This window comes from Phoca vitulina, unplaced genomic scaffold (genome assembly GCF_004348235.1).
Source record: "Phoca vitulina isolate PV1807 unplaced genomic scaffold, GSC_HSeal_1.0 scaffold87, whole genome shotgun sequence".
Lineage (NCBI taxonomy): Eukaryota > Metazoa > Chordata > Mammalia > Carnivora > Phocidae > Phoca > Phoca vitulina.
In genome coordinates this window covers 70,427-95,154 of record NW_022589790.1, presented here as the reverse complement: position 1 = coordinate 95,154, position 24,728 = coordinate 70,427, and the positions used below count along the sequence as shown (strand labels likewise).

Sequence of the window (24,728 nt, the reverse complement as noted above, 5' to 3'; positions counted from 1 at the left end):
TAGAATTTGATATTTCAATTTCCTTTTTATTTTTAATAGATAATTCCACATAATTTAGAAGAAACACAATCATTTTGAAAGCATATGTAAAACTAATTTTTGGCTTATTTATATGTACATTTTTACGAAATATATTCAAATCTCGTATTCTTTGAATGTATTTATCATTTCCTTAATCCTTTAGATCTTTAGTGTCAATCCAGCACAAAATGGGTGAAAATTTAAACCCTCCAGCTGTCTCGCTAAAAGAGACAAAATGGAGAGAATTATCTAGTCTCAAACCTCCAAAGCCACATTTACCTTCCTTGCTGCGAGGCCTGCTGCTTTCATTCACTGTTTTGTTTTTAATTGCTGAATGTGACTGGTTTCCCGACCTACTAATGGGTCGCGCTCGGGCGTTAGACAACAATATTTCCGGGGGCCCACGTACAATATTTCCAAGGGCTCTGCCTCGCAGGTAGGGTGAAGAGACCCGGGCAGTGCCCATGACTACAAGTCTTACAAGGATCCTGGAAAAAAAAGTCGTTTTTTTTTTTTTATTATCTGTTTCCGTAGTGTAGTGGTTATCACGTTCGCTTAACACGCGAAAGGTCCCCGGTTCGAAACCGGGCGGAAACAATTGAAGTAAAGTTGGCAGTTTTTTTTTTTTTCTTTTACCTCAAACAGTTTAATTGAATTTGTCTACTCCAGTCATCTGTCTTTGGAATGTATGTGCATATATATATATGAATACTCTTTATAAAGTTTTACACGTACTCTTGTCTTTTTTAATTCATGACCAGTTCACTTTAACCAATACAGTCCAGGTCTCTAGGTCTGTGGTATAAGAAGGTGGTCTATGTCTTTAGAGCATTCCTTCAAAGAACTTAGAATCCTGGCCGGTTAAAAGGCAACAAACGGCCGGAATGCCACGCAACCACCCATGAAATATTAAAAAGCGCAAGCAGGAATGAGCTGGAAATATTTGGTGGAAGTCAGGCCAGGGAAAAGTATTCCCAGGGAAGATCGCAGCGGTGGTGATGACCGCGCCATGTACAACGCACTGTGTTGAGGGTGTCCGGTCCTGGTTTAGGTGTCTGCCTCAAAGAAACCTAACAGTCCTGGGAGGTACGTAATGTTGTTTACAGGTGACGCCGCTGACGCACAGACACGTCACAGAAGGTGAGGAAACTTGCGGTACAGAAGTGGGAGCTCAAGGATGGAGAAGAGGGAAAGAAGCGGGGCACCGAGAGAAATTCAAGCAAGCACAGCGAGGAAACAGCTTTGGTTCTGCTCGGGACTGTCAGTGATTGGCTGGGTGGACCCAACGACGATGGCGGCAACTCCACACCGCGGACACTACCACGAGCGAGTTTAAATTCTTCTCCCCTGACTGGTTTCACTCCCAGCTCGGGGCCTCCCATCCACCGGTCCTCAGGGGGGCCGCCTCTGCTCCTCCAAGTGGCGCCCTACTGTTCGCTCCCTGCCTGCCCCCTAAGCCACCCACCTGGTGTCTACCCCGCATTCCTCCCACTGTCCAGTGCGTCCTCAGTGGCGGAGAGCAGTCAAAAGGACCATCAGTCTCTCCAGAGGTGTCTCGGCCAGCCTCTCCACCGATCCTCACGTGCAGCTCGTTGGCCTCGAGCCTGTGGGATGCTGCATCTGTGTTGGGAAGCAGGCTCCAGAGTTCAAGGGCAAAAGGCAGTGAAGTCTTCAGAGAAGCAGCCCAGCGGCGCTCCAGGGCCCCCAGCCCAGTGCTCCTGGCTTGAGAGATGTCGGTAGAGACGCACACCTGTGGACCTCTGTAGTGCAGCTTGCTTTCACGCCTGGAAAATAGGGCTCATGCTTTCACACCTGACGGAACACACTTACACATTTGACAAGCAACTTCTTTCCCAGCACTTCTATCAAACTGGGAAGCCAAATAAAACATCAAGGTTGTAAATCACATTGCCTTTAAAGTTTCACACATCTTAAATGCAGACAAAGCCTAACCAAAAACAGCATAAAGTACTAAAAAAAAATCAACTTCATGCCCATTTCTTTATCATTGCTCTTTCATACTTATTTGTATACTTTCCCAGAATTCACAGATGTAACACCCAACCAGGAAGGCTAGGGACTAACCATGGAACTTAAGAGACCCAGAGGACTGAAGAGTGAAGGATTCTGGACCTCACCTGGAGAATTCTTCTTCTGCTGCTGCTGACCCAGTTTTTGTGTTTTTTGTTTGTTTGTTTTGTTTTGTTGTTTTGTTTTGATTTGTTTTTCATGTTTTACTGAGTTGAGGTGAGTCAGTCAGTACATGCCCCTCACCCCAGGCTCTGTACTGCCAGAGTGTCTCCCTTACTTCCTCCAAACTAACTTCCTTGGTGGCCCCAGAACTCTGGGAGGTCAACACCATCACTCAGTTACTCTTGCCAGAAGGATTTTGGTTTGTGCCTCAGCTAACCGAAGAGTTTTCATCCCTGCTCCTTGTGGACACAGTAAACAAATCCAAAGCAGCACAGCAAACACCAAAAAACCAGCTGGGTTGGGCAACAAGCTCCACAGGAAGCTGTCCAGTTTGAGTCATATTTCTTTTGGGTTACACTTAATGCTAACTTGTCATTCTGCATTTAAAGCTTTCCTAGATTCATCTTATTTCAATTAATGCTAACTATTATTCTCTTACTGATGCTTAAATTGTAGCTGCTTGTCAGTGGGAGCCCCTTCACATTGGCTCCTTTATCTTCAGCATCACCCCAACAATTTGAAAGCATCCTTGTTTCCTGGCAGCAACTCACGCTTTGGACCCATCTGTAATTTTTCCTGCCTTAGGACGCAGAAGAATGTACAGGGAGCTTCTTTTTTTTTTTCAGTGAAGAGTAAAAGAAAAAGCCAAATCTAAGTGCCAGGACAGTGCATGGAACCCAAGGTCTCTGGCTCCCCCTCTTCCGAATACCCTAGGAAAATAGTTTTAAGGACATGAGTTAAGACTGAGGGTTCTATTTAATTGTAGCTCTTGCTAGATCTTTACATTTTTTTTCAAGTAAGCCTCAACATCATTACTGTACAAAATTATCTACCTAACTTTTTAATCTCTCACTCATTCCTTTTTGCTTTATTTAAAAAAACCTTTTTATTAGGAAATTTGAAGTAGAGATAATGGTATTAGGAAATGCCAAGTACCCATCATCCAGCTTCAATTTTCTCTCTTCCACAATCCCAATTTTATCTCTAACCCCATCACTTCCCACCCCACTGGCTCTATCTCAGAGGGTGATAAGGACTGTGAGAAAATTAATGAGGGAGATCTGATTGAGTGGCAAGCAAACAGAGAAGGGCTAAGAAAGATGTATCAGAAGAGGTGACAATGAGCTTAGGAAAATAAAAAGAAGCCAGCCTTTCAAAGATCTAGGGAAGAGGCATTTGGGAGAGGGAGCAGAGGGCTTGAAGGCTTTGAAGTAGGAGTGTGCTTGGTGGGTTCAAGGAGGAAAGGAAGATCTGGAACTTGGAGGATAAGGAGCCACAGCCATATCTCCTTGGCTCTGCATTCTGATGACTCCAACTACACCAGTTGCTGTTTTTGTTTAAAAGTGGATAGAAAAATGTATGGAGGACACTGGATCTATAGTCTTAGAGGACTCCCAGGCTAATGAGAACTACAGTAGGACCTCAAGGTGGCGTTTTTAAGGACAGCTGAATGAACACACAGGCTCATTCAGAAGATTGCAAACAGACAATACACCTGGTGTTTCTAACTGCTATGAGTTGGTGGTTAAAGCAGGGAGACCACAGCAGCAACCGAGTTTCAGGTACAGGCTCTGCACTCCAGCTGTGACCTAATCAGTGCCCCCCCTCTCCTCCACACTCAGTGAGGGTTCAGAGAGCTAAGTCCATAATTGTCATCTGGAATGTCTAAGAGAAAATATCACCAGTGGCTCAGATGTTCAGAATGACGCCTTTCGATAACCATAATTCATGGAGGAACTAGTGAAGGAACTAGTTAAAGGAACTAGTGATTGTTCCTGTTCCAGAAATTGCTAGTTTGATAAGAAAAACAACAATATTTGTAAGTTGAATTTCAAACCATGAGAAAAACTAGGCTTTAATATTTACAACTAGATAAATTGAATATTAATTACACAACAAGTTTGTATTCTTTTCCATGTTAAAAAACCTTCCTTAGTCCTTAGACATTAAACATCTCAAATGACAACAGAGAGAGTTTCCCAAAATATCCAGTGATTTTAATCCAGTTGGTCCTGACACAGAATGGAAGAGCAGGTCATTCTGGGTCATCTATTTGGCCACTTTTCCTTTAGCATGCAGTTCTCCAGAATTAGGTTGCTCTGGTTGACATTTTGTCTTCCTATTTGCCCCAAATTTATATTCCCCAGGACATCAGCATGTGACTGAGACTGGCCTTTTATTTAGGGGACTTTGTGCCCTTAAACAAATGTGATATAATATAAACAGCAATGAAATAACAGGGTAGCATTTGATGATGGTTGAACCATTTCTCCTGATGCTACACAGACCCTAGGAGAATGACTTTACCAACTCTAGTAAAGGGAAACCACTGACCATTAAAGAAAGAGCTGATATTGGAGTATTTTTAGACTAGTTAGAAAATAGCCATTAATATCTTAAACCTGGAGATAATTTTCTGTTTCAAATGAGGTTTTAAATAAAAATATTCAAGTGGATGGTTGATAATTTATATGTAAATTATATATAATTATCATAAACCACAAGCCACATGCATGATATAATAATTTAAATATGCCCCATATGACATCAAGACCAAGTAGAAAATCACATACAAATTTAATTTCTTATATTTGATTGGATTCTTTCTGTCAAAGGGAAAAAATTCACAGAATAAGAAATAACTGAGGGGACACCTGGGTGGCTCAGTCGGTTAAGTGTCTGCCTTCGGCTCAGGTCATGATCTCAGGGTCCTGGAATCGAGTCCCACATCGGGCTCCTTGCTCGGCAGGGAGCTTGCTTCTTCCTCTCCTTCTGCTGCTCCCCCTGCTTGTGCTCTCTCTCTGTCAAACAAATAAAAACTAAAAAAACAAAAACAAAAAACAAGAAATAACTGAGTAGGCCTTTCCAATGATATCATGGCTTTGCAAATGAAGAAAACATGATAGCCTTCACAGAGACAAGCCTGAAAAAGAAAAAATAATGTTGTCCTATAGAATTGGATTAGAAGCCATAAATAAGAGTGACACTGTGATCTTCAGAACCTTTTCCCTGAGTATGTTCCTGTGAGGGGCAGAAGGAAGGTCCCTCTTCCTGTCAGGCAGTGCCCTGTAGGCCCTGCAATGGATATCATCTTATCTTGTAGGACAGGCAGTTAGGGAATTTTAAGGGGGGGTGGAGTCATGTTAGATTTGTTAAAGCAGCCCATTGCCACCAAAGTGGTGGAGAAAAAGGCAATCTGGTTCATGGCTGGTAGGAAGGAATATCAATCAGCCTGTAAGATCTACAGTCCTCTACTCCTCACTCCAACTACAGTGAGTGATTTGTCTATTTCCATAAAGTTACAATCACATATAAACCTTGACACAGCAATCTCACTTCTAGAAATTTACCCCACAGATATGAGTGCAAAATAACAACACTACATACTTATTAACTGCAGAATTGATTATAATAACAAGAGATTGGAAACAATATAAATGTCCATCAGTAGGTGATCTGTTAAATAAACTATGATTCATCTACAGGTGAATATTATGCAGCTGCAAAAAAAAAAAAAAAAGACTTAGAAAATTTCCTACATCTTGAGATGGAAAGATCTTCAAATATAAGAATTGTAATTATCTTTTTGTATAAAATAGAAGAAAATAGAAATATATTTGCATCAAAAGATATATAACTGTGCAAGAATATATACACAGGTACAAAAGTTGTTACCTAAGGAGGGAAGATGACAGATGCTTTTCACTGAATATTTTTATGTATGATTCAATTTTTGAACAGTACAGTGTATAACCTACTCAAAAGATGTTTTAAAAACTCATTTCGTGGAACTCTGTGGAAAATGCTATGGTGATTCTTCAAAAAATTAAACATAGAAATACCATATGTTACACTGGAATTAAAATTAGAAAGAAACATAAGAAAAAAAAGAAATACCATATGTTCTGCAATTCCACTTCTAGGTATAGCCTCAACAGAGGTGAAAACAGGAACTCAAAAAGATATTTGCACACCCATGCTAATAGCCGCATTATTCACAAAAGCCAAAAAGGTAGAAGGAACCCAACCAAGTGTTTATAGACAGATGAAGGGTTAAAAAAAATGTAGCGTGTCTATATACATATAATGGAGAGTAGTCATAGAGATAGTAGAATGGTGGTTGCCAGGGGCTGGAGGAAGGACAGAATGGGGAGTTAGTATTTCCTGGGTGGATTTGCAGTTGGGGAAGATGAAAAAGTTGTGGAAATGGATGGTGGTGATGGTTGCACAACTGTGTGAATGTGTGAAAAGCTACAGAACTGTACATGTAAAAATTATTGAAACGGTAAGTTTTATTATGCATATTTTAACAATTTTTTTAAACTAATAATTTACATATATTTATATAAAATTCATTTCGTTAGCAGTAAATCATAAATTAATCAACGAACAAAGGTATCGCCACAAAAAAAGCCCACTTGAATACCGCACACAAGAAATTTCCAGAGTAGAATTTCTTTATTTGTCCCGGAGGGAGTCAAGGAATGAACCAATAAAAAGCAGACCCCACGCCCAACGTGGGGCTCGAACCCACGACCCTGAGATTAAGAGTCTCATGCTCTACCGACTGAGCTAGCCGGGCGCCTTCAAACAGCGTCTCAACATTTCTTACTTCACGGTAGGATTCAGACTATATGCCGCTCCAAACTCAGAAATAGGTTTCTTTGCAACATCCAGCCGCTTGGCAGACCCAGAAACTCAAACTCCGCAGATAGTGCCTGACCGCCCCTCCCACCTAAGTCTGTTTTCTGCTTGCTCTGCTTCGCCAGCTACCTAACCTTTTTCCATTCCCGGAAAGTGCAGGGCGCAAAGGAGGGAAAACATGAGCATCCTAATGCCACTGGCACGCTCACCTTGTGATATTTTAATCAGGAGTTTAGAGGTAGGGTCTGGGCATTGGAGTGGGTGGGTCCCGCCACCGCCCCTTCCGATCTGGACAAACTCCCAAATACGGGACTTTCCCCCAGGGCTCTGCAAACATTCAGCGTTTGAAAACTTAGTAAGGATAGGAAAAAAAAAAATAAATAAAGGGAAGACGCAAAGCCGCCTTGGAGATGCCGGGGATCGAACCCGGGGCCTCATACATGCAAAGCATGCGCTCTACCACTGAGCTACATCCCCACTTTAACCAAACATTCTCTGAACGTTCCCTTGGCTGCTTATTAGTATAAGGAGGGAGTGTGCAAACAGCCTGATAGAGACAAGCCAGATGTTTGCAAAGCCGGTCGGGCAGCGCCAGAGCTGTGGTTGAATCCTCTACTGACTCCAGGCGAGCGGATCTCCACTGAGGGACACTGGCGGGGAGAACAGGGTCGGAATAAACCCCTGAAGGCAGCAGTGGAAAACGTAGGAGAAATCATCAGGCACGATGCCCCCAAATGAACTGTGAGCCGAAAAAGGAAAGTAAGGAAGACTGTGCGCAGGCTGCTACGTTTAAACAAGAAGAAGGGGAATGTAGCAAACTATATAATATTTGTATAAAATAATTCAGAATTGCTAAGTTGATCACTTGGGATGAGGAGGAGACTAGAGCGTAGACGATAGGCACCTTTTTCGCTGTGAACCACTCTGCATATCTGAATTTTGAACCACGTTTAAATCAATTCAATCCAAGAAAAGTTTACCCATCACTTCCTGTGCAACAAGAACTGCTCTAGAAATCTGGGGGTCCCGCCATGAACAAAACTGACACAGTCATCTCCTCTAACAGCTCAAATTCCAGAGGAGGTAGAGTGTTAGAGAGAAAATAGAGCCAGCTTGAAGGACAGAGTGTGGTAAGAGGTGATTTTAAACAGTGTTGTCAGGGCAGGGTTCCCTGAGAGGGTGACATTTGGAACAAGACTTGAAGGAGGTGGGAAGTAAGCCATGCAAGTATGGGAAAAGAGAGGTCCAAGTAAAGATAAAAGCCAGTTCAAAGGCTGGCATGTTGCTGGCATGTTGCAGGAATAAGGAGGTCCCTGTGGCAAGACAGGAGTCAACAGGGAAGAGGGACAGGAAATGCGGGTAGAGAGGCTGGGTGCAGGGCATGAGGTCAAAGGATAGGTAGGGCCTTTGGAGGATTGTAAAGACTTCAACTTTCACTTTGAGCAGCGGGAGCCAATGGAGGGTTTGAGCAGAGGAGAACTTAAAATTGATCTGACTCAACATGTCAACAGGACTGTTCTCACACTTGGGTGGAGAAGCCTAGGGCAGTGTGACAGAAGGGGAGAGAACTGTTGTGATCCTGAGATCACTGGAGGTGGTGCAGTGGAGGGTGTGAGAGAGTGAAGACACACAGGGGACCGAGGGTGGAGTGTGTGCAATGCTTTCCTCTTGGGAGTCACAGAGGACTCCCCAGTTTGGCCTGAGCACCTGGAGGGATGGGGTTGCTGTTAAATGGGGTGGGGTGGGGAAGGCTCTGGAAGGAACAGCTGGAGGGGCAGATTAGAAGTACAGTTGTGGATATGGTGAGTGTGTGAGATCCCTTAGAACATGCTACTGGGAGTTGGATGTGGGAGCCAGGCATAGCCGGGGAAATGGGGTGGGGATGTGTACTGTGGCACCAGCAAGAAGAGGGCTTTCAAGCCAAGAAAATGGAAGAGATCAGGAGTGAGTATAGAAAGGGGTCCAAAAACTGAGCAAGTGCAGGAAGAGGAGGAGGAAACCACAAGGGAGGCCAAGAAAAAGGTAGGAGAGCCAGGGACTACAGCATCCTGGAACGTGCTGGGAAAGAGTACCAGCAAGGAGGAAGCATCAGAGGAAAGGGCAGGTGAGGTGAAGCCTGAGAAGGAGCCTTTGCCTTTGGGTTAGAATTGCTGAGGTCACAGGTGACCTTGATAAGAGTGGTTTCTGAGGAGGGTGGTGTCTAAAGCCTGCCTTGAGTGCCCTTTGGGAATGAGGAATGGCGGTGGAAGCAAATATTCCTGTAAGTTCTGGGGGGGGACAGTAGAGGGTTGGGTTATTTTGGTGAAGATTAAAGTGGGAAAATTTATTGTAAATGTATTATTTGTTCAAAGCCAAAAATTAAAGAAAGAATAAACAAGGGGCAGAACAACGGTGGGAAAAGTAGCCACCGAAGTGGATACAAGCCACGCTTGGGGGTGGGGGCAAGAGCCATGTTGCAGACACTAAATTTAGCTCAGCACCGGGCTAGGACCAACCTGCACTCCGGGAACCTGACACCGTGGCCCGGGCGCTAGGCCCTTGGCCCGGCCGTGCTAGGTCGGGCTTGGGCGGCAATCGGGAGTGGCACCCAGCTGGGTGTGTGCGCCCACTTGTCCAGGCCCGTTTCCCACGGCTGACTGGGTCAGGGTGGGGGTGGCCTAGAGAAGCTTGCGGAGGGGCTGGGCGAGGTGGGGGGGCGGCGTGACGGAGAGGGGGCGCCAGGGGACCAAGGAGGCCACAGACCAAACCAGTGTTTGAGCGGCCCAGAGCCGGGGGCGCGTGGCGCTGGCCCGCACTTGGATCCGACCGAGAAGTGAGGTCTGGCCCGCCACAACGCGCTCACTCCCGTCTCGTTTCCCGGCCCGGCAAGCTCTCAGCTCGAGTCTCCGCCAGCCCGGCTTCAGCCCCGCCCTTCCTCTCCCCGTGGGTGCTCGGAGGCCGGATCGGGCCTCACCGCTCCGAGCCGCGTACTGTCGAGCCCCTGGACTTCCCCAGCACCGCCCGACTTGGGTGCGCTGAGGGAGCGCATGGCGGCAGTGGGGCCGCGGACTGACCCCGGCGCCGGGGCCGAGGCGCTGGCACTGGCCGCAGAGCTGCAGGGAGAGACCACATGCTCTATATGCCTGGAGCTCTTCCGCGAGCCAGTGTCCGTCGAGTGCGGCCACAGTTTCTGCCGCTCCTGTATCGCTCGCTGCTGGGAGCGCCCCGGCGTGGGAGCCCCCGCGGCGTCCCGCGCGCTGCCCGGCCCGCTGCCCTGCCCACAGTGCCGAGAGCCCGTGCGTCCCGGCCAGTTGCGGCCCAACCGGCAGCTGGCCTCGGTGGCCACGCTGCTGCGGCGCTTCGGCCTACCTGCGGCCGCGCCAGGGGAGCGCCAGCCCGCGGAGGCAGCGCTGGCTGGGTGCGTCCAGCATGGCGAACCGCTCAAGCTCTACTGCCAAGACGACGGACGCGCCATTTGCGTGGTGTGCGACCGCGCCCGGGAACACCGCGCGCACGCAGTGTTGCCGCTTGACGAGGCTGTGCAGGAAGCTAAGGTGAGCTTTCCCCCGCCCCAGTGCAGATCCCCAGGACCCAGCTCGGGTTCTGTTTTCCCGCGCACGCAGTGCAGGCGGCTGGCAGGCAGGCAGGAGGCCCAGGTGAGACCCTGCCTCTTTTTTCCTTTGCCATGCTACCCAGCACTGGCTCTGGGACTGAGTGCGCCTCTCGCTGTGTCACTGCCACACCACTAATAACACACTCCCACCCACCTCCAGTTGCCCTCTGGGCTCCCTACTGGACCGCCTTCGCGATACCTCCACGGACTTCGCGATTTTCTTTCTGTCTGTCCCTGGCTTCTAGCAGTGTCTCCGTCACACCCACACTTCCTCTGCCCGCACTCTCAGCCCTTTCCCTGGGCGTGGCGCTCTGCTACGTCCTTGCGTCCTGGGGCCCAGTGGGACGACTTTCCCAAGAGGTTGGGATAAGGCAGTGGGTGACTCCTGGGTTGAGCAGAGCACCAGAAGCTGTCTTGGGCTGTGTCAAAGATATGGATCTGGGGCAGTCTCTTCCCTGCCTCCTTTCTGGGGTGTCCACAGAGGCTTCAGGCACACAGTCCCCAGTCTTTCTTTACTCCTTATTCCACTCCAGCCCTCCCACCCAGATGGCTTTCTGATGGTGAGGAGGAAAGCAGAGGGGAAGACTAGGTAGGTTGGGCTCCTACATGGCCTGCATTTCAGCTTGGATTGTGTACAGACGGTCTTGGGGAAATGAGACCTTGGGGCCTTAGGAGTCACGGGTCAGTTGCCCTATTCTGCTATGTGTGCCTGTGCAGGTTGTAGCCATCCTCATGTCCAGATATGGCTTCAACCCTGCCTCCTTCTCTTCAATGAAGAGGGTCTTCTCTTTGTCCTGGATGGCTCCAGGAAGTCACAAGTTGGGGTTTCCAGAGTCCTCTTCCCATAACGTCTTCCTTCTCACCCTCCTGCAGGAGCTCCTGGAGTCCAGGCTGAAGGTCTTGAAGAAGGATCTGGAGGACTATGAGGTCTTTCGTTCCACCGAAGAGAAGGAGAGCAAGGAGCTCCTGGTGAGCTGGGCACCCTCCAGGTGGCCCTCTTTGAGTGACAACAGAGGACCACCCACCATCCTGGCCCTGTGTGTGCATTCTTTAAAAAGAAGTAAAGTGAAGAGTGAAAATTGGAGGGATGACAGAAGTTAAAGGACAACATTTAGCTGAGTAAAATTTGCAGATATTACTGGCTTTATTCAGGGATTCATGAATTGGGCAGCATCCCATCTAGCAGATAGAAAAGAACTCTGAAGGGATGCCTGGGTGGCTCAGTCAGCTAAGCGTCTGCCTTCAGCTCAGGTCATGATCCCAGGGTCCTGGGATTGAGCCCATGTTGGGCAGCCTGCTTCTCTGCCTGCCGCTCCCCCTGCTTGTGCATGCTCGCTCTCTCTCTGACAAATAAAAACAAACAAACAAACAAAAAACTCTGAAAAGCTATACAAGGCAAAGATTTTATAAGCAGAAGGGAGCAGGAACCAGGAATTTATACTAGGCCAAAAAGCAGATTGGTTATTGCAAAGTTACTTTGCCTCTTGGGGAGTGTAGGGGTTTATCAGGCAGTTACTTAACTAGTACTGCTCAGGTGATTCCTGATTGGTGTAAAATTCTATTTCTGGGAAAACTGAAACTGTAATTAAGTCTCTGTTTCCTGAGGTGAGACTTAGCATGGGTGACTCCATTTTGGGCCTGTTGTCTTGTTTTTAACTCGAAATAAATGTGTTTGGGGGTGGGAAGGATGTGACCTCAGTTTAATCCTTACAGTGGCTCTGGGAGGCACTAATTTATTCTTCCTACTTTTCAAATGAGGCAGCTATAGCCCGGGGTGGTTCTGGGGCAAGTTTGAAGTTGCCCTAGGTTGGTGGGAGAGCACATTTGTGACAGGGGACTCGACAGCATGTGTTGAAGCTGCTGTGTGCTCAGAGTTGGAATGTTTAAACTAAAGGATGTACGTGGCGGTTATGTGTAGGTGAGCCTCTGACCCCTGAACAGTGAGGTGGATGGAATTCTGTCCCATGGGATGGCTCAGAGGCTACTACCCAAATGCTACATCTTGATGTCCCATTGCCTCTCCAACTTCTCCTCTCCTGAGACAGAAGCAGATGGCAGCTGAGCGAGAGAAGGTGGGTGCAGAGTTCCAGGCACTGCGGGCCTTCCTGGTGGAGCAGGAGGGCCGGCTCTTGGGCCGTCTGGAGGAGCTGTCCCGGGAGGTGACACAGAAGCAGAATGAGAACATAGCTCAGCTTGGGGGTGAGATCACCCAGCTCTCCAAGCTCAGCAGCCAGATCCAGGAGACAACTCGAAAGCCTGACCTTGACTTTCTCCAGGTGAGTCTGGATTGGCCAGAGGTATGAATCATTTATCCTAAGGCATTACAAATGGCAAGTGAGAACAGAGTCAGATTCTGTGAGTTTAGTTAGAATCGCATACTTGAGCAGGAGGCGACTGGAGAAAACTGCACGGATTCTCCTGGGGTTAAAGGCATAAAAAGATGTGGTAAAACTTTCTTGACCTCGAGCCACAATAAAGATCTTATTGGCTTTACTCAAGGATTCATGAATTGGGCAGTATCCAATCTAGCAGACAGAAAGGAGTTCCAAAGAGCTATATACAAGGCGTATCTAAGCCTTGTGACAAAAGTCTCGGAAAATAATACTTATCTTTAGTACATGTGATGCATTTTGACATTTTCTACTCTATTTCCTTTGGAAATAGTCACAATCCACAAATAAACTTCACAAGTCACAAATGGGTCAAGTGTAGTCATTTAAAAGAGGCTGGTCTGAGTGACCAGTCATTGCCTAAGGGCTGTGACTTATCTGGGGTGGTGTCAAGAGCAGATGCAGCTCTGGATCCCAGCACATGGCTCCAGTGGTGATTCTGTAATGAAGGGAACATTTGCAAAGCTGTGGGAAGGGAGGTGATGAGACACCCAGTAATCAGGCACAACAGAAAGCCATTGCCATCTGGGCCCATGCAGGTGGTAGGGCGTGGTACACCTTATTGCCAGTTTTATTTTGTCAAAGGTGACTGGAGGTTACCTGATGCTGAGTTGGTTTTCTTTCATCTTGCTTTCCAGGAATTCAAAAACACACTAAGCAGGTGAGTGGACCTAAGAGTTCCTTAGGCCTCTCCAAGCTGGCTCTTCTCCTTTTCCACTGAGCTCTCTCTCTTCATTCCCTTACCCCTGACCTCTCATCTCCCAATTCCCACACTGCCTTACCTCTGTACCTTCTAAGGTAAATGTCCACCTGCCTGGCTGTGGATACTCTGGTGCAAGATCAGCCTCTCCTTTCTTCACCTCTCCCCACCAAGAGGACCTTGCCATCCTAATTGCCTCAGCCCACTGGGAATAGGACAGTGTTTGTGGGCCTTCCTCAGGGTCTTTGTCCTGCAGATGCAGCAATGTGCCTGGCCCCAAGCCAACCACAGTCTCTTCTGAGATGAAGAATAAAGTCTGGAATGTGTCCCTCAAGACCTTTGTCTTAAAGGGGCTGCTCAAGAAGTTCAAAGGTAGGGGCCTGTGCTTGGGGCTGGGCCATGCAGTGCTGGTGGGCATGGTGTGTTTCTGGTAGTTTGGGGTCCCAAGGATGTGCCTTTCCAAAAGCTATGTGAGAAAGTAGGAGCTAGGGTGTGTCAAGGCCAGATTGGTGCAGGGAGATGATAGTAGCAAATCCATTCAGCAACAGTTCCCCCCTCCACCACCATGTCCCCAGCACAAAGATTTCCCCAGGGACAGTCAGGGTAGAGGGGTATTAGCAAAAAGAGGGATGAGGAAAAAGAGCTCAGCTCAGACCAGCTCAGGCAAAAGAGGGGGAAGCTGGAGAAGTAGAACTAGGATACTGCCCCTTCCCCACCCCCCACGCTTGACCCAGAGTCTGTACATCAACTCTCAGCCTCTGGGGTATCTGGGGAGTGAGTGAGCCTGTGGGGCTATAAATGTCAGAGGAGGTGGTATCTTTTGGTATCACTGTCATTGTCAGATAGACAATCTTCTGAGTCATTTACACATACACTGCTTTGTTTCACCTTCTCAGAGGATCTTCGGGGAGAGCTGGAGAAAGAGGAGAAAGGTATGATGGTTGTTGTGATAGTGAGTTCCCATTATTTGGCCATGTAAAGAATCCTGCCTACCTCTGCCTTCTGCTGTCTGCTTCCTCATCCTTGCCTCCCAATTCTGGCTCCCTCAGGCTGCAGTGGGACCTGTAGGCCTATAAATTGTGGGTCACTCACCTGGACAGGCTCTCTCCCCTCTCCCCACTCCCAGATAGGCAGAGACCTCTCCTGGGGACAGGGGTTATGTGCAGGGGTCAGGGAAAGCAGGAAGAGACTGAAGAGAGGAAGGGAGGTGGTTCTTATTACTGCAGAGCTCTGGGGTGAATGGGATCCAACCCCACAGGAGGGCAGGGGAGGGGAGGGGAGGGCACATAGTCCTGATGCTGATGACTGAACAAGCTAAGTCAGAATTTACCTTGGAAGAATCTACACCAGCTGAGTCAGATCATGCCCTTCCTCTGCTCAGAACCCTGGGACAGCCTCTCTCACTCCACATAGTCCTCACTGTGGTCCTCCAGGCTTAGGGATCTGGCCTCACTGCACACTCTCCCCCTGGCTTACTCTGTGCAGACACAACAAGCCCTCCTTGCCGCTCTTGCGATGCACCAAGCACACATGCACCTCACGGCATTTGCACTTCATTGGCTGGGCCTCAGCCTGGTATATGCGTCCTCCAGACAGCTGCGAATCTGGCTTCCTCACTTCCTCTATGTCTCTGCTGAATTGCACGGTGAGGCCTTTTCGCCTTCCCTGGCCACTCTGGTTGAAATTACAGCCTTCTCTCCTGATTCCTCTTACCATCCGTGTTTATCTTTTATCGTTTCTCCCTCCCTTCCCCCCAGAAAGGAAGCTGCAGGAGGACAGGGATACTGAACTGTGGGATTCCCGGGGCGTACGACAGTCCTGGCAGATAGTACTTAGTGTGCATATTTTAAGTTTTTATTATGAAAATTGTAAACATACACAAAAGTAGAGAGACGATCATAATGCATATTATATCCTCATCACACACCTTCGGCTAATACTTTTCTTGAACACCCTTACCCCCATCTTCCCACTGGAAGCAAATCACAAATAAGGCCTTTCCATAAATATTAGTATGTTATCTCTAAAGACAGACTTAAAAAAAAAAAAAAACACACATAACCACAAAACCATAGTCACAATTAGAAAAAATAATGGTTCCTTCTCATATCTAGTGTTCAAAATTCCCCCATGTCTTTTAAATTGGATTTGTGGATCTGATCCAAATTAGGTTCTTACATTCCGTCTGACTTTCCCACGTACTTTGTGGGGGGATGGTGATGGAGAAGTAACCGGTGAGAGGTGAGCAAGGGGCTTGCATGGGACGTCTCTCCCTGTGTCTGCCTTCAGTGGAGCTGACCCTGGACCCGGACACCGCCAACCCCCGCCTCATCCTCTCCCTGGATCTGAAGAGCGTGCGCCTCGGACAGCGGGCCCAGGACTTGCCCTGCCACCCACGCCGCTTTGATACCAACACGCGGGTCCTGGCGTCCAGCGGCTTCTCCTCGGGGCGGCACCACTGGGAGGTGGAAGTGGGCTCCAAGGACGGCTGGGCCTTTGGCGTGGCGCGCGAGAGCGTGCGCCGCAAGGGCCTCACGCCCTTCACCCCCGAGGAGGGCGTCTGGGCGCTTCAGCTCAACAGCGGCAAGTACTGGGCGGTGACTAGCCCCGAACGGACGCCCCTCAGCTGTGGCCACCTGTCCCGCGTGCGGGTGGCCCTGGATCTGGAGGTGGGCGCCGTGTCCTTCTACGCCGCGGAGGACATGCGCCACCTCTACACCTTCCGCGTCAATTTCCACGAGCGCGTGTTCCCGCTTTTCTCCGTCTGCTCCACTGGCACCTACTTGCGAATCTGGCCTTGAGAGGCCTCGGCGGCCTCCCAGAGAGGGTGAGTCAGTCAAGGGGGCATTCCTCCTTGTCCGGGGGCTGCCCGCGAGAAGCAATGGTGCTCTCTGTCGGAGCCCCCGATTACTTTGGGCCTGCCCCCCACCCCACCCCCAGACTCGGCCTGGGCGGCCTTAGAGGGGCTCTTGCAGGCCACAACATTAGAGCCCGCAGAACGGGCGATTGCGGAAAAGGGTTCTGCGGTCAAATGAGCAGGGGGAGATGCCTTGGACCCCTGGGGCCAGTCCTCTGCCTGTTGTGGGCAGGTGGATCTGGCCTGAGCTGTGAGGAAGTGCAGGTGGGTGAGGACGCCAGCCAAACTACGCACAGAGGTAATTCCCATCACTGGGGCTTCCTGCCTGGGCTTAGCAGGGCCTCTGGTTCTGTGGAGCAACACCAAACCCAGTGCTGTCCTCAGTGCATGGGGCAGGTTCAGACCCAGACAGCCAGGTTCATGATCACTTCTGCTTTCCCTTCTTGTCAGCTGTCAGCTCTGCCTCCAGACACCTGGATACAGCTGGCCTGAGGTCTGTAGTCAGGAAGGAGCGCTGTACTCCCAGCTCAGAGAACAGCCTGGGCCAGAACTGGAAGGAGATTCTTGACCTGTACATGAGCAGAAAGCCCAGGACATGGCTACTTTCCAGTACCCCTCAACCTGATGATACAGAGTGATACGTACTTTCTCAGCCACAGTGACAGCCATGTGTGCTCACAGATGCCTCAACCCCTTCCAAATGCCAAAGCATAGTCTCCCTTGAGTAAGGAGACCAAAGGTTATGGAATTTTGAAACACAAAACAGCACTTATAATTTTATGGATGCAACTAACATCAGCATGGGACGGCACATGGGATGCCTCTGACATACCCTTTCTGGAACTTGCCAAGTGTACACCAACAGCAGCCTGGCGCCAAGGTCTGCTCAGCCTGTGCCCTGATGGGGTGTTATCCCTTGGCTAATTGTTCCCCAGCTTCTGTTTGGGTGGGTTTCTGGGAGGGGGTGTTGGGCTGTTCCGTGCTTAGTGCTCCCCAGGGAAAGGGGATGAGGAGATGGAAATAGACTGAGCTCATTTCTAGGGTGGCTTAGCTCATTCTTGACTCCCCCAGACTGAGCACAGGAGCAAAGGTTTCTGCTAGACTGGATGAGCAGTTGTGTTTAAGTGTGTGAGGAATGTGTGCACATGTGTTTATATCTCAGATTGAGGGGGGCAGGGGTGTGTGTGGGTTTTGGAGAGGGCATTTATCAGCATGTGCATAGGGCTTGGATATTGCAAATAGACCTCGGTCAATCTGGTAATACCTTATTTTTCATTTGTTGTTAAATATTAGCTACCCCATATTTAGGTCAGGGCCATAGGTTTCCTCCCCCACTACCTGGCTCTCTGGCTAGATGAAAGCCAGTCTCAGACCTCTTCTGTCCTGCACAGGTTCAGACAGGTATGTTGGCATGTAGGGGCAGTGACAATTGAATAGTCTGATCTGCAAGTGTCATGGAGTTTCTGTGCTCTATCCCTGAGATGCTTCAAGCACACTTGGCATACAAGGGCCTTACAGGGCAGGCATGATACTGTTCTAGAGGCAGACCCAGTGGACACAGCACCAGGTAATCAGAATCCAGTGGCTTATGGGCTGGGGATAGGATCATATAAGAGTCCAGCCTACAGGGGTGGCTTAGTCAGTTAAGCATCTGGCTCTTGATTTCAGCTCAGGTCATGATCTCCAGTGGTGAGATCGAGCCCCGTGTGGGGCTCTGTGCTGGGCGTGGAGCCTGCTTAAGATTCTCTCTCTCCCTCTCCATCTGCACAACTCCCCCCCACCAGCTCATGCTCTCTCTCTCTCTCTCTCCAATAAATAAATAAATCTTAAGGAAAAAAAAAAAAAAGAGTCCAGCCTACAGTATCATCGTATCATTCCAGAGGGTGAATCCTATGTGGTGTTCACACATGGAGAGTAGCTTTAGAACATTGTAGCCAATGCATGTATTTGAATACCACTAATTTCCACAAGGAAAACCCATTTTTAATATTCACTTGCTAATTAAATTGGCTAATGTTATCATCAAGCCCTAATGGTATCTGGGCTTGTATGGGTTTTGGACTGAGTATCACAGTTAAAGTCACGTAACAAGTGTGCTGAAGGACTGCAACACATATTACAGGTCACAGAAGGGGGGTGTCTGGTGGAGGTGCCCGTAGGGCCAGGTCTGGGGACTGCACGGGGGGCTGTCTGTGTGTATATTTTCAGCTTTTATGTTTGTGAATGTGATTGTGTGTCTACCAGAGTATGTGTGTTTGCAGATTAACTACATAGACGTCTGTGTATCTGAAGAAATATCACAACAGTTATAGTAACAATCACACACTGAGGGTAAGAGATGTTCTCTTTTGGTCACTAGGACAGTGTAGTGACTTCGGATGTCACAATGCTGGTGTGAAAGTATGTGTGACTGTGTGCATTTTTCTCTCCCATACTTTGGGCATCCTAAGATCTGTGAATGTTTGGGTCTCTGAAAGCAATGACTGGCTTAACTTGGTTCCTTCTGATCCCACCCATGAGTCCCAGATCCTTGAGTTGCATGAGCCATTTCCCTGACAACAGACCCTCACATGGCCCCTCACCATGCAGACTGGAGGGTACCCACCGGCCCAAGTCACCTGGCCTTGCAGGGACCATGGGGCAGGTTGGACCACCAGGTCAAGGTCCACCACTTATAGCCACCACTTTCTTTTTTTAAGTTTTATCTTAAGTCTTTATTTTAATTCCAGTTAGTTAGCATACAGTGTTTTATTAGTTTCAGGTGTACAATATAGTAATTCAACACTTCTGTACATCACCCTGTGCTCATCATGACAGGTGTACTCCTTAATCCCCATCCCCTATTTAACTCCTCTTCTCACCCCCTCGCCTCTGATAACCATCAGTTTGTTCTCTATAGTTCAAAGTCTATTTCTTGATTTGTCTCTCTCTCTTTCATTTTTTCCCCTTTGCTCATTTGTTTTGTTTCTTAAATTCCACATGAGTGAAATCATATGGTATTTATCTTTCTCACTTATGTCCTTTAGCATTATACTCTCTAGCTCCATCTGGTCCTTGCAAATGTCAAGAGTTCATTATTTTTTTATGGCTGAACAGCATTCCATTGTGTATATATACCACTTCTTTATCCATTCGTCAATGATGGGCACTGGGCAGCTTCCATATCTTGGACAGCCCGCCACTTTCTCATCGTTGCAGGGTAGGGCTCCTGTCCCTCACCTGGGCTCTCACCCTCTCCATGCCCCTTATCCCCTGGGCTTTTAGGGGCTCTTAGGGAACCAGTTTCACAAGAGTTAAGGCGAGCCCCAAGGTTTGCCTTTTCCTAACTTGCCTAAAGTGCGGCAAGGGCTAGGGACCCCCAGCCCTGACCCAGTCCTTCTCCGCCCAGCACCTCTTCACGCCTCGACCTTCTGATTTCTCCAACACCTTCTCTCCGCCCCTCCCCCCAGATCTCTTACTGCCCAATGACAGCCCACCTTACCAGCCCGTACCTGGATTCCTTCAGGACAGGTCTATTGACACCCTTCCCCTAACTCCTCCCTCGCAGCCCTGACCTCGGATCCTCATTCTCAGACACAAAAAGCCTTGGACCTCTCTAGCCAACGAACGGGTCTTTGCCCCTGACCCCTAAGCCCCCGGAAGACCCCGGGCCCTCCTAAGCTCCGCCCATCGGAGGCCCCGCCCCTGCCCGCGTAGCGTCATGCCCTCACCCTATCTCTCACAGGCTGGGGGAGCGCACCGTCTGCCGTCTCTCTGCGGGGCTTTCTCTCAGGATTTGCGGCCTGGCCTGCCGGCATTGACACTTACTGACGTCGCTGGTGAGACAGCAGCGGCGAGATTATGTCCTCTTCGGCCGAAAGGCTCCGGCCCGCCTCTCATTGCTTAGCTCCTCCGTGCGGTTCTTTGCGGCTGCGCGGCGGACGGTGGCGGTGTCAAGTGCTCTTGCGCAGAAAGCAAAGTTGTGGTTGGCTCCATAGCTCAGGGGTTAGAGCACTGGTCTTGTAAACCAGGGGTCGCGAGTTCAAATCTCGCTGGGGCCTGCTTTCTTTTTTTTCAACCCCTTCCTGAAAGGTGGAAAAACGGAAGATGCGTGAGCCAACACGAATTTCCGCCCTTCTGAAGGCCAGGCCCTAGGTGGAACTGACTGTTCTTGGCTCCTTAGATGCCCGCCAACTACAAGTGGCCTTATTTCTCGAAGAGCCAGACCCCCTGCGTCCGTGGCCTTGCGATCACAGGCTCCGCTGGCTCCGCGCAACTTCTCCAGAGCGGTCCCTCGCATCCTTAGCGTGCTCTCGGCAAGTCTGTGGCAGATCTTAACGTTCCCCTCCTCTCACCCCACTCAGGCCAGGGCCGAGTCCTCATCTCTTCTGTCTTCTTCGTTTAGTGGGGACCACCTGTCTACGCCCACCTCCCCACAACGCATCCTGGGAATCTGTTTTAGTCGGGAGGGGGACTAGGTTTAAGCCCTCGCTTAGCTCGCCGTTGGTCCCCACAATCTAGGTTCTATAGTGAGGTGGTCGTCCAGTAGGGCAGGCACATAGGGGTCGATGAATCCTGGGAGTCCGGAACGCGCAGGTGCCGGAAGGTGTAGGTGCGCTCCTGGCCTATCCCGGGCGTGTCCGTTCGGGTCTTAATGCGGTCTTGGCTCTTTGGATAGGAGCGGGCGGGGTGCGAAGGCCTGTGGCCCCCATTCAACACTCTCCCCAACTACTCCATTCATCTCTTCTCCGGCGTCTCCCCAGGGTTCCGCGAGTGGTTTTCTCCAGTTTGGTGCACCGAGCCCGGGTTGTTTTCGAAACCCAAACGGCGCTAGAGCGCTGCCAGGAGTCAGCGCGGGGACCTTTCTGAAGGTCCCCTTTGACTGGAGAGAGGGCTCCAGCGGGCTGGGATGGCGCGGCGGGGCAGGGTCGCGCCTCTGCCTGAGCCAAGGCCTCCTGGTCGGGTCGGGTCGTGCTGGCAAAGGCCGTGGCGGGAGGGTGCCCCAAACCCCCCCCGCGAGCCTGCCTCTGCCTATCAGGCAGGGCCCCCATTGTTCTCTGGGGATTTAATTTCGTTTTGTATACTTGACTTCCTTGAACAGCATAAATAAATAAATCAAAGTCAGAAGGTTAGCATATATTAATTGTGTGCTTTTATTGTTTAAAAGAAAAACGAGATGGTTAAAAAAAAGGAAGCAAATGTGGCAGTTAGAAGCTTTAGGGGCAGGTGTTACCAACTGTGGACGTCTGTTCTCACTTTTCTTATATAATTCCATAGAGAAGGGAAGCAAATGCTTATAACACGGAGGCGGTAGTAACCAGGAGCGCGAGGATACACGGTGGCCTAGGACAGAGTCCATCCAACACTTTGTGCGTGCGAAAGGAGGCGAGGACAACGCCGGTTGAGGAGAGGCCGGTTAGCATCTTGTTTTCCAAGGAAAAGGCCGAGAGGAGCAGCGAATGGAGCGGTCAACGCAGAGGGCTGAGCAAGATTGTGGAGTGGCAGTGGAAAAATTAGCACTTTTTTTCCTTGAAGTGGGTTAGCCACCATTCGTCTCCCCCTCTGTTTTGTAACAGTCATCTGTGTAGGGAGTTTTTCTGGGAATTTTTGGGCCAGCTCTGAGTGGATTTTCGTGAATTTTACAGCAGGGAATCAGAATCACTGTTTTTTGTTTGGTTTTTGGTTTTTACTACTGAATATCCCAGTGCGATTAAAGCCCTTTTGGGGAAAGCAGGTCCAAGACGAGGGAGGAGAGCGCCCGTACAGCCCAGGACCCTGGCTCGGCGGGAGTGGTGGTTGCTCCCCGGCAATCCCAGGAGAACGCGCGGAGGGCGGAGGGCGGGGGCACCCAGCCTGCGCGGCGAGTGCGCGCGCGCTCTGGTGCGAGCCTCCCGAGCTGTGCCCCCAGACACCGCGGCCAGTCATCTCGTTTCTGCCTTACACTTCCCTACATTTTCTGAAGCTTTTGCAAATAGCGTTGCAAACAGTTATGTGTTGCTTTTCATATTTTCATTAAAAAAATAAAGAAAGGGGCACCTGGGTGGCTCAGTCGTTAAGCGTCTGCCTTCGGCTCAGGTCATGATCTCAGGGTCCTGGAATCGAGCCCCACGTCAGGCTCCCTTCTCGACAGGAGGCCTGCTTCTCCCTCTCCCACTCCCCCTGCTTGTGTTCCCTCTCTCGCTGTGTCTCTCTCTGTCAAATAAATAAATAAAAATCTTTAAAAAAGAAAGAAAGAAAAACCCTAGTCCTTTTACCAGGCGCCCCACCCGAAGGCACCACTCCGGTTTCATTTCGCGGCTCAAGACACAGTCGGTCCCGCGACCCCTCCAAACCCCGCTCTCTTCTCTTTCCAGGAGCCCTCCGGCTCCTCCCGGACTCTGCGCCCAGACCCCGGGCCTCCAGACTTGGGCCTTATTTGGGCTCCCTTGGGCAGAGGCTCCCAGGCCAAAGCGGAACGGTGGCCCTGCTTGCTGTCCGAGGCGCGCTAGCAGTGAGGCTCTCCCAGATCACAGAGAGGGACCAAGGGATATGGAGCGTTTTCGCTGGGCGAGCTGCCTACAGATGAGGTTAACGGCGGATGCGGAGACTGCGGAGCAGGGATAAGGTTGGGCGCGGGACACTGAGGTCCAGAGAATAATTCCAATATGTGAAAAATGAAAGTTCCCGTTGGTGGCAAAACTACTCCCAAGCGACTCAGATTACGGACCGAACCAAAAAACCAGCCACGAGGCGGCTCGTTGGTCTAGGGGTATGATTCTCGCTTTGGGTGCGAGAGGTCCCGGGTTCAAATCCCGGACGAGCCCACTTTTTCACTTTTACATACTTTTTAGCTACATTTCTTCTTAGATGGACGGTTTGGGTCTTGGACGGGCAGATGGCATACCCAGGAGTTCGAGTGGCCTGGGGCTCGGGAAGAAGAGTAGGTAGAGGAGTAAGTCGCCCCGGAACCGAGGGCCACCGATGAAAGACTGGGTGCAGAGCCGCTTGTGGTTGTTTTCTGCCAATCTGGGACGTGGTGTCATCTTTTCTCAGCCATAGAACTTTGCATCCACGGTGCCAACGGAAGGCTTTCTTCACAATAAGAGTATTACAGGGAGCACGCCACCAGCGGGTTTCCGTAGTGTAGTGGTTATCACGTTCGCCTAACACGCGAAAGGTCCCCGGTTCGAAACCGGGCGGAAACAATCCCTAGGTTTCTATTTTTTCCTTCCTACTATTTAACATTTGGAGACTATGAACCATCCACCATCAATTACTATTTGAAATTTATTACACTGGTGTACATTTGGAGACTCTGTGGGACAAACCTGGCTTCGGTTCAGGACATCCACCATCCTCTGCCTGGTTACAGACGTGGGAGCTCTTCCAGGGATTGAGAAAAGGGTATCTACACCGCCAGTTTTCCACCTCAGCCACGGACGCCTGTCATACCTGATCCCAACCCACTTGCTGTCTAGACACGAGCTCACAGAAGGCACAGAGCCCAGCCATTCAGCAGCCGCCCTCTGGTAGAACGGAGTTCCAGACGCCGAAAACTGAGAGTGCCCAATCCCGCTTCGTTCCGCTATTTGTGATCCACAGCAAAATAGCGCACAAAGCGCTGAGAGACTCGCAGCGGTGGGATTTGAACCCACGTGCCCGGAGAGACTAGAGTCTTAACTCAACGCCTTAGACCGCTCGGCCACACTACCCCGGCGCAAGAAGGCTTGGGGTGTCTAATTTCACTGCTGATAACTTTCCAAGGGTCTTCAGGAAAAGAAAGCGTTGGAAAGAATCTATAGGTTAGAGCAGAATTGTATCCCCACCAGCAAGATTAGTTTGACCAGAGCCACTGGGCTCCACCAGCGCGCTGACAGAGAAGGATTCGCGAGGCGCACACCCTATGCCTTGCTTTTGGGAAACTCTCAACAAGCAACTCCCACCTTTCACTTTGGGGAATGCGCGTGAACGCAGAGGAGGCCTTCCATAATCTCACCTGTTTTGTTTTTTTTTTTTAATTAAACCGTGTGTATTATTTCTAGAAATTAAATAAAGGAGAGGGAAACCTTGCATGCACCCCCCTCTCAATTTTTCAAAAAATCTATAACGTTTATTTTATTTATTTATTTATTTATTTATTCTGGCAATCCTGATCTCAGAGGCCTCCACCCGTGCAATTCTGCTGCCTGAGGTTTCCATCCTTTTAAACAAGTGTTCCAACGGGAGATACCGGATCTTGACAAAAAACACACTTGATTGAATACCATAGGGGGAATCTTCCCTTCCCTCCCTATTATAAAAACCCATTAAAGAGAGAAAAAAACAACAACAACAGCATATTCAGGGGAAAAAATAGAAAAATATTCACCGGAA

At 49.4% G+C, this 24,728-nt stretch overlaps 1 protein-coding gene and 6 non-coding genes across 8 annotated transcripts; 5 read left to right on the top strand and 2 right to left on the bottom strand.

Moving 5' to 3' along the window:
- The first annotated feature begins 545 nt into the window (after nucleotides 1-545).
- TRNAV-AAC lies at nucleotides 546-618 on the top strand. The gene has a single exon. It is a non-coding gene; the product is annotated as a tRNA-Val (tRNA).
- Nucleotides 619-6,723: 6,105 nt separating this feature from the next.
- TRNAK-CUU lies at nucleotides 6,724-6,796 on the bottom strand. The gene has a single exon. It is a non-coding gene; the product is annotated as a tRNA-Lys (tRNA).
- A 467-nt stretch (nucleotides 6,797-7,263) lies between these two features.
- Nucleotides 7,264-7,335, bottom strand: TRNAA-UGC. The gene has a single exon. It is a non-coding gene; the product is annotated as a tRNA-Ala (tRNA).
- Nucleotides 7,336-9,667: 2,332 nt separating this feature from the next.
- On the top strand, nucleotides 9,668-18,059 carry TRIM7 (tripartite motif containing 7). 2 transcript variants are annotated; one of them, XM_032395694.1, is made up of 8 exons: nucleotides 9,668-10,391; nucleotides 11,324-11,419; nucleotides 12,496-12,726; nucleotides 13,479-13,501; nucleotides 13,797-13,912; nucleotides 14,437-14,472; nucleotides 15,830-16,367; nucleotides 16,848-18,059. In XM_032395694.1, the coding sequence occupies exons 1-7, from the start codon at nucleotides 9,885-9,887 to the stop codon at nucleotides 16,339-16,341; spliced, it is 1,521 nt and encodes a 506-aa protein (XP_032251585.1). In that variant the 5' UTR covers nucleotides 9,668-9,884; the 3' UTR covers nucleotides 16,342-16,367; nucleotides 16,848-18,059. The 2 variants fall into 2 exon arrangements, with proteins under 2 accessions (XP_032251585.1, XP_032251586.1); XM_032395695.1 differs by lacking the exons at nucleotides 14,437-14,472; nucleotides 15,830-16,367; nucleotides 16,848-18,059 and having other exon boundaries at nucleotides 13,639-13,825.
- Nucleotides 18,060-20,364: 2,305 nt separating this feature from the next.
- Nucleotides 20,365-20,437, top strand: TRNAT-UGU. The gene has a single exon. It is a non-coding gene; the product is annotated as a tRNA-Thr (tRNA).
- Nucleotides 20,438-23,107: 2,670 nt separating this feature from the next.
- On the top strand, nucleotides 23,108-23,179 carry TRNAP-UGG. Its single transcript has one exon. It is a non-coding gene; the product is annotated as a tRNA-Pro (tRNA).
- Nucleotides 23,180-23,487: 308 nt separating this feature from the next.
- On the top strand, nucleotides 23,488-23,560 carry TRNAV-AAC. The gene has a single exon. It is a non-coding gene; the product is annotated as a tRNA-Val (tRNA).
- Nucleotides 23,561-24,728: the final 1,168 nt, after the last annotated feature.

What these genes read in the sequence shown, in the direction of transcription:
- TRIM7 (XM_032395694.1), top strand. Translation starts at nt 9,885, where the DNA reads ATGGCGGCAGTGGGGCCGCGGACTGACCCCGGCGCCGGGGCCGAGGCG. An exon ending in AGGCTGTGCAGGAAGCTAAG is followed by an intron (nt 10,392 to 11,323) that starts GTGAGCTTTCCC and finishes ACCCTCCTGCAG; the next exon opens with GAGCTCCTGGAGTCCAGGCT. An exon ending in GCTGGAGAAAGAGGAGAAAG is followed by an intron (nt 14,473 to 15,829) that starts GTATGATGGTTG and finishes GTCTGCCTTCAG; the next exon opens with TGGAGCTGACCCTGGACCCG.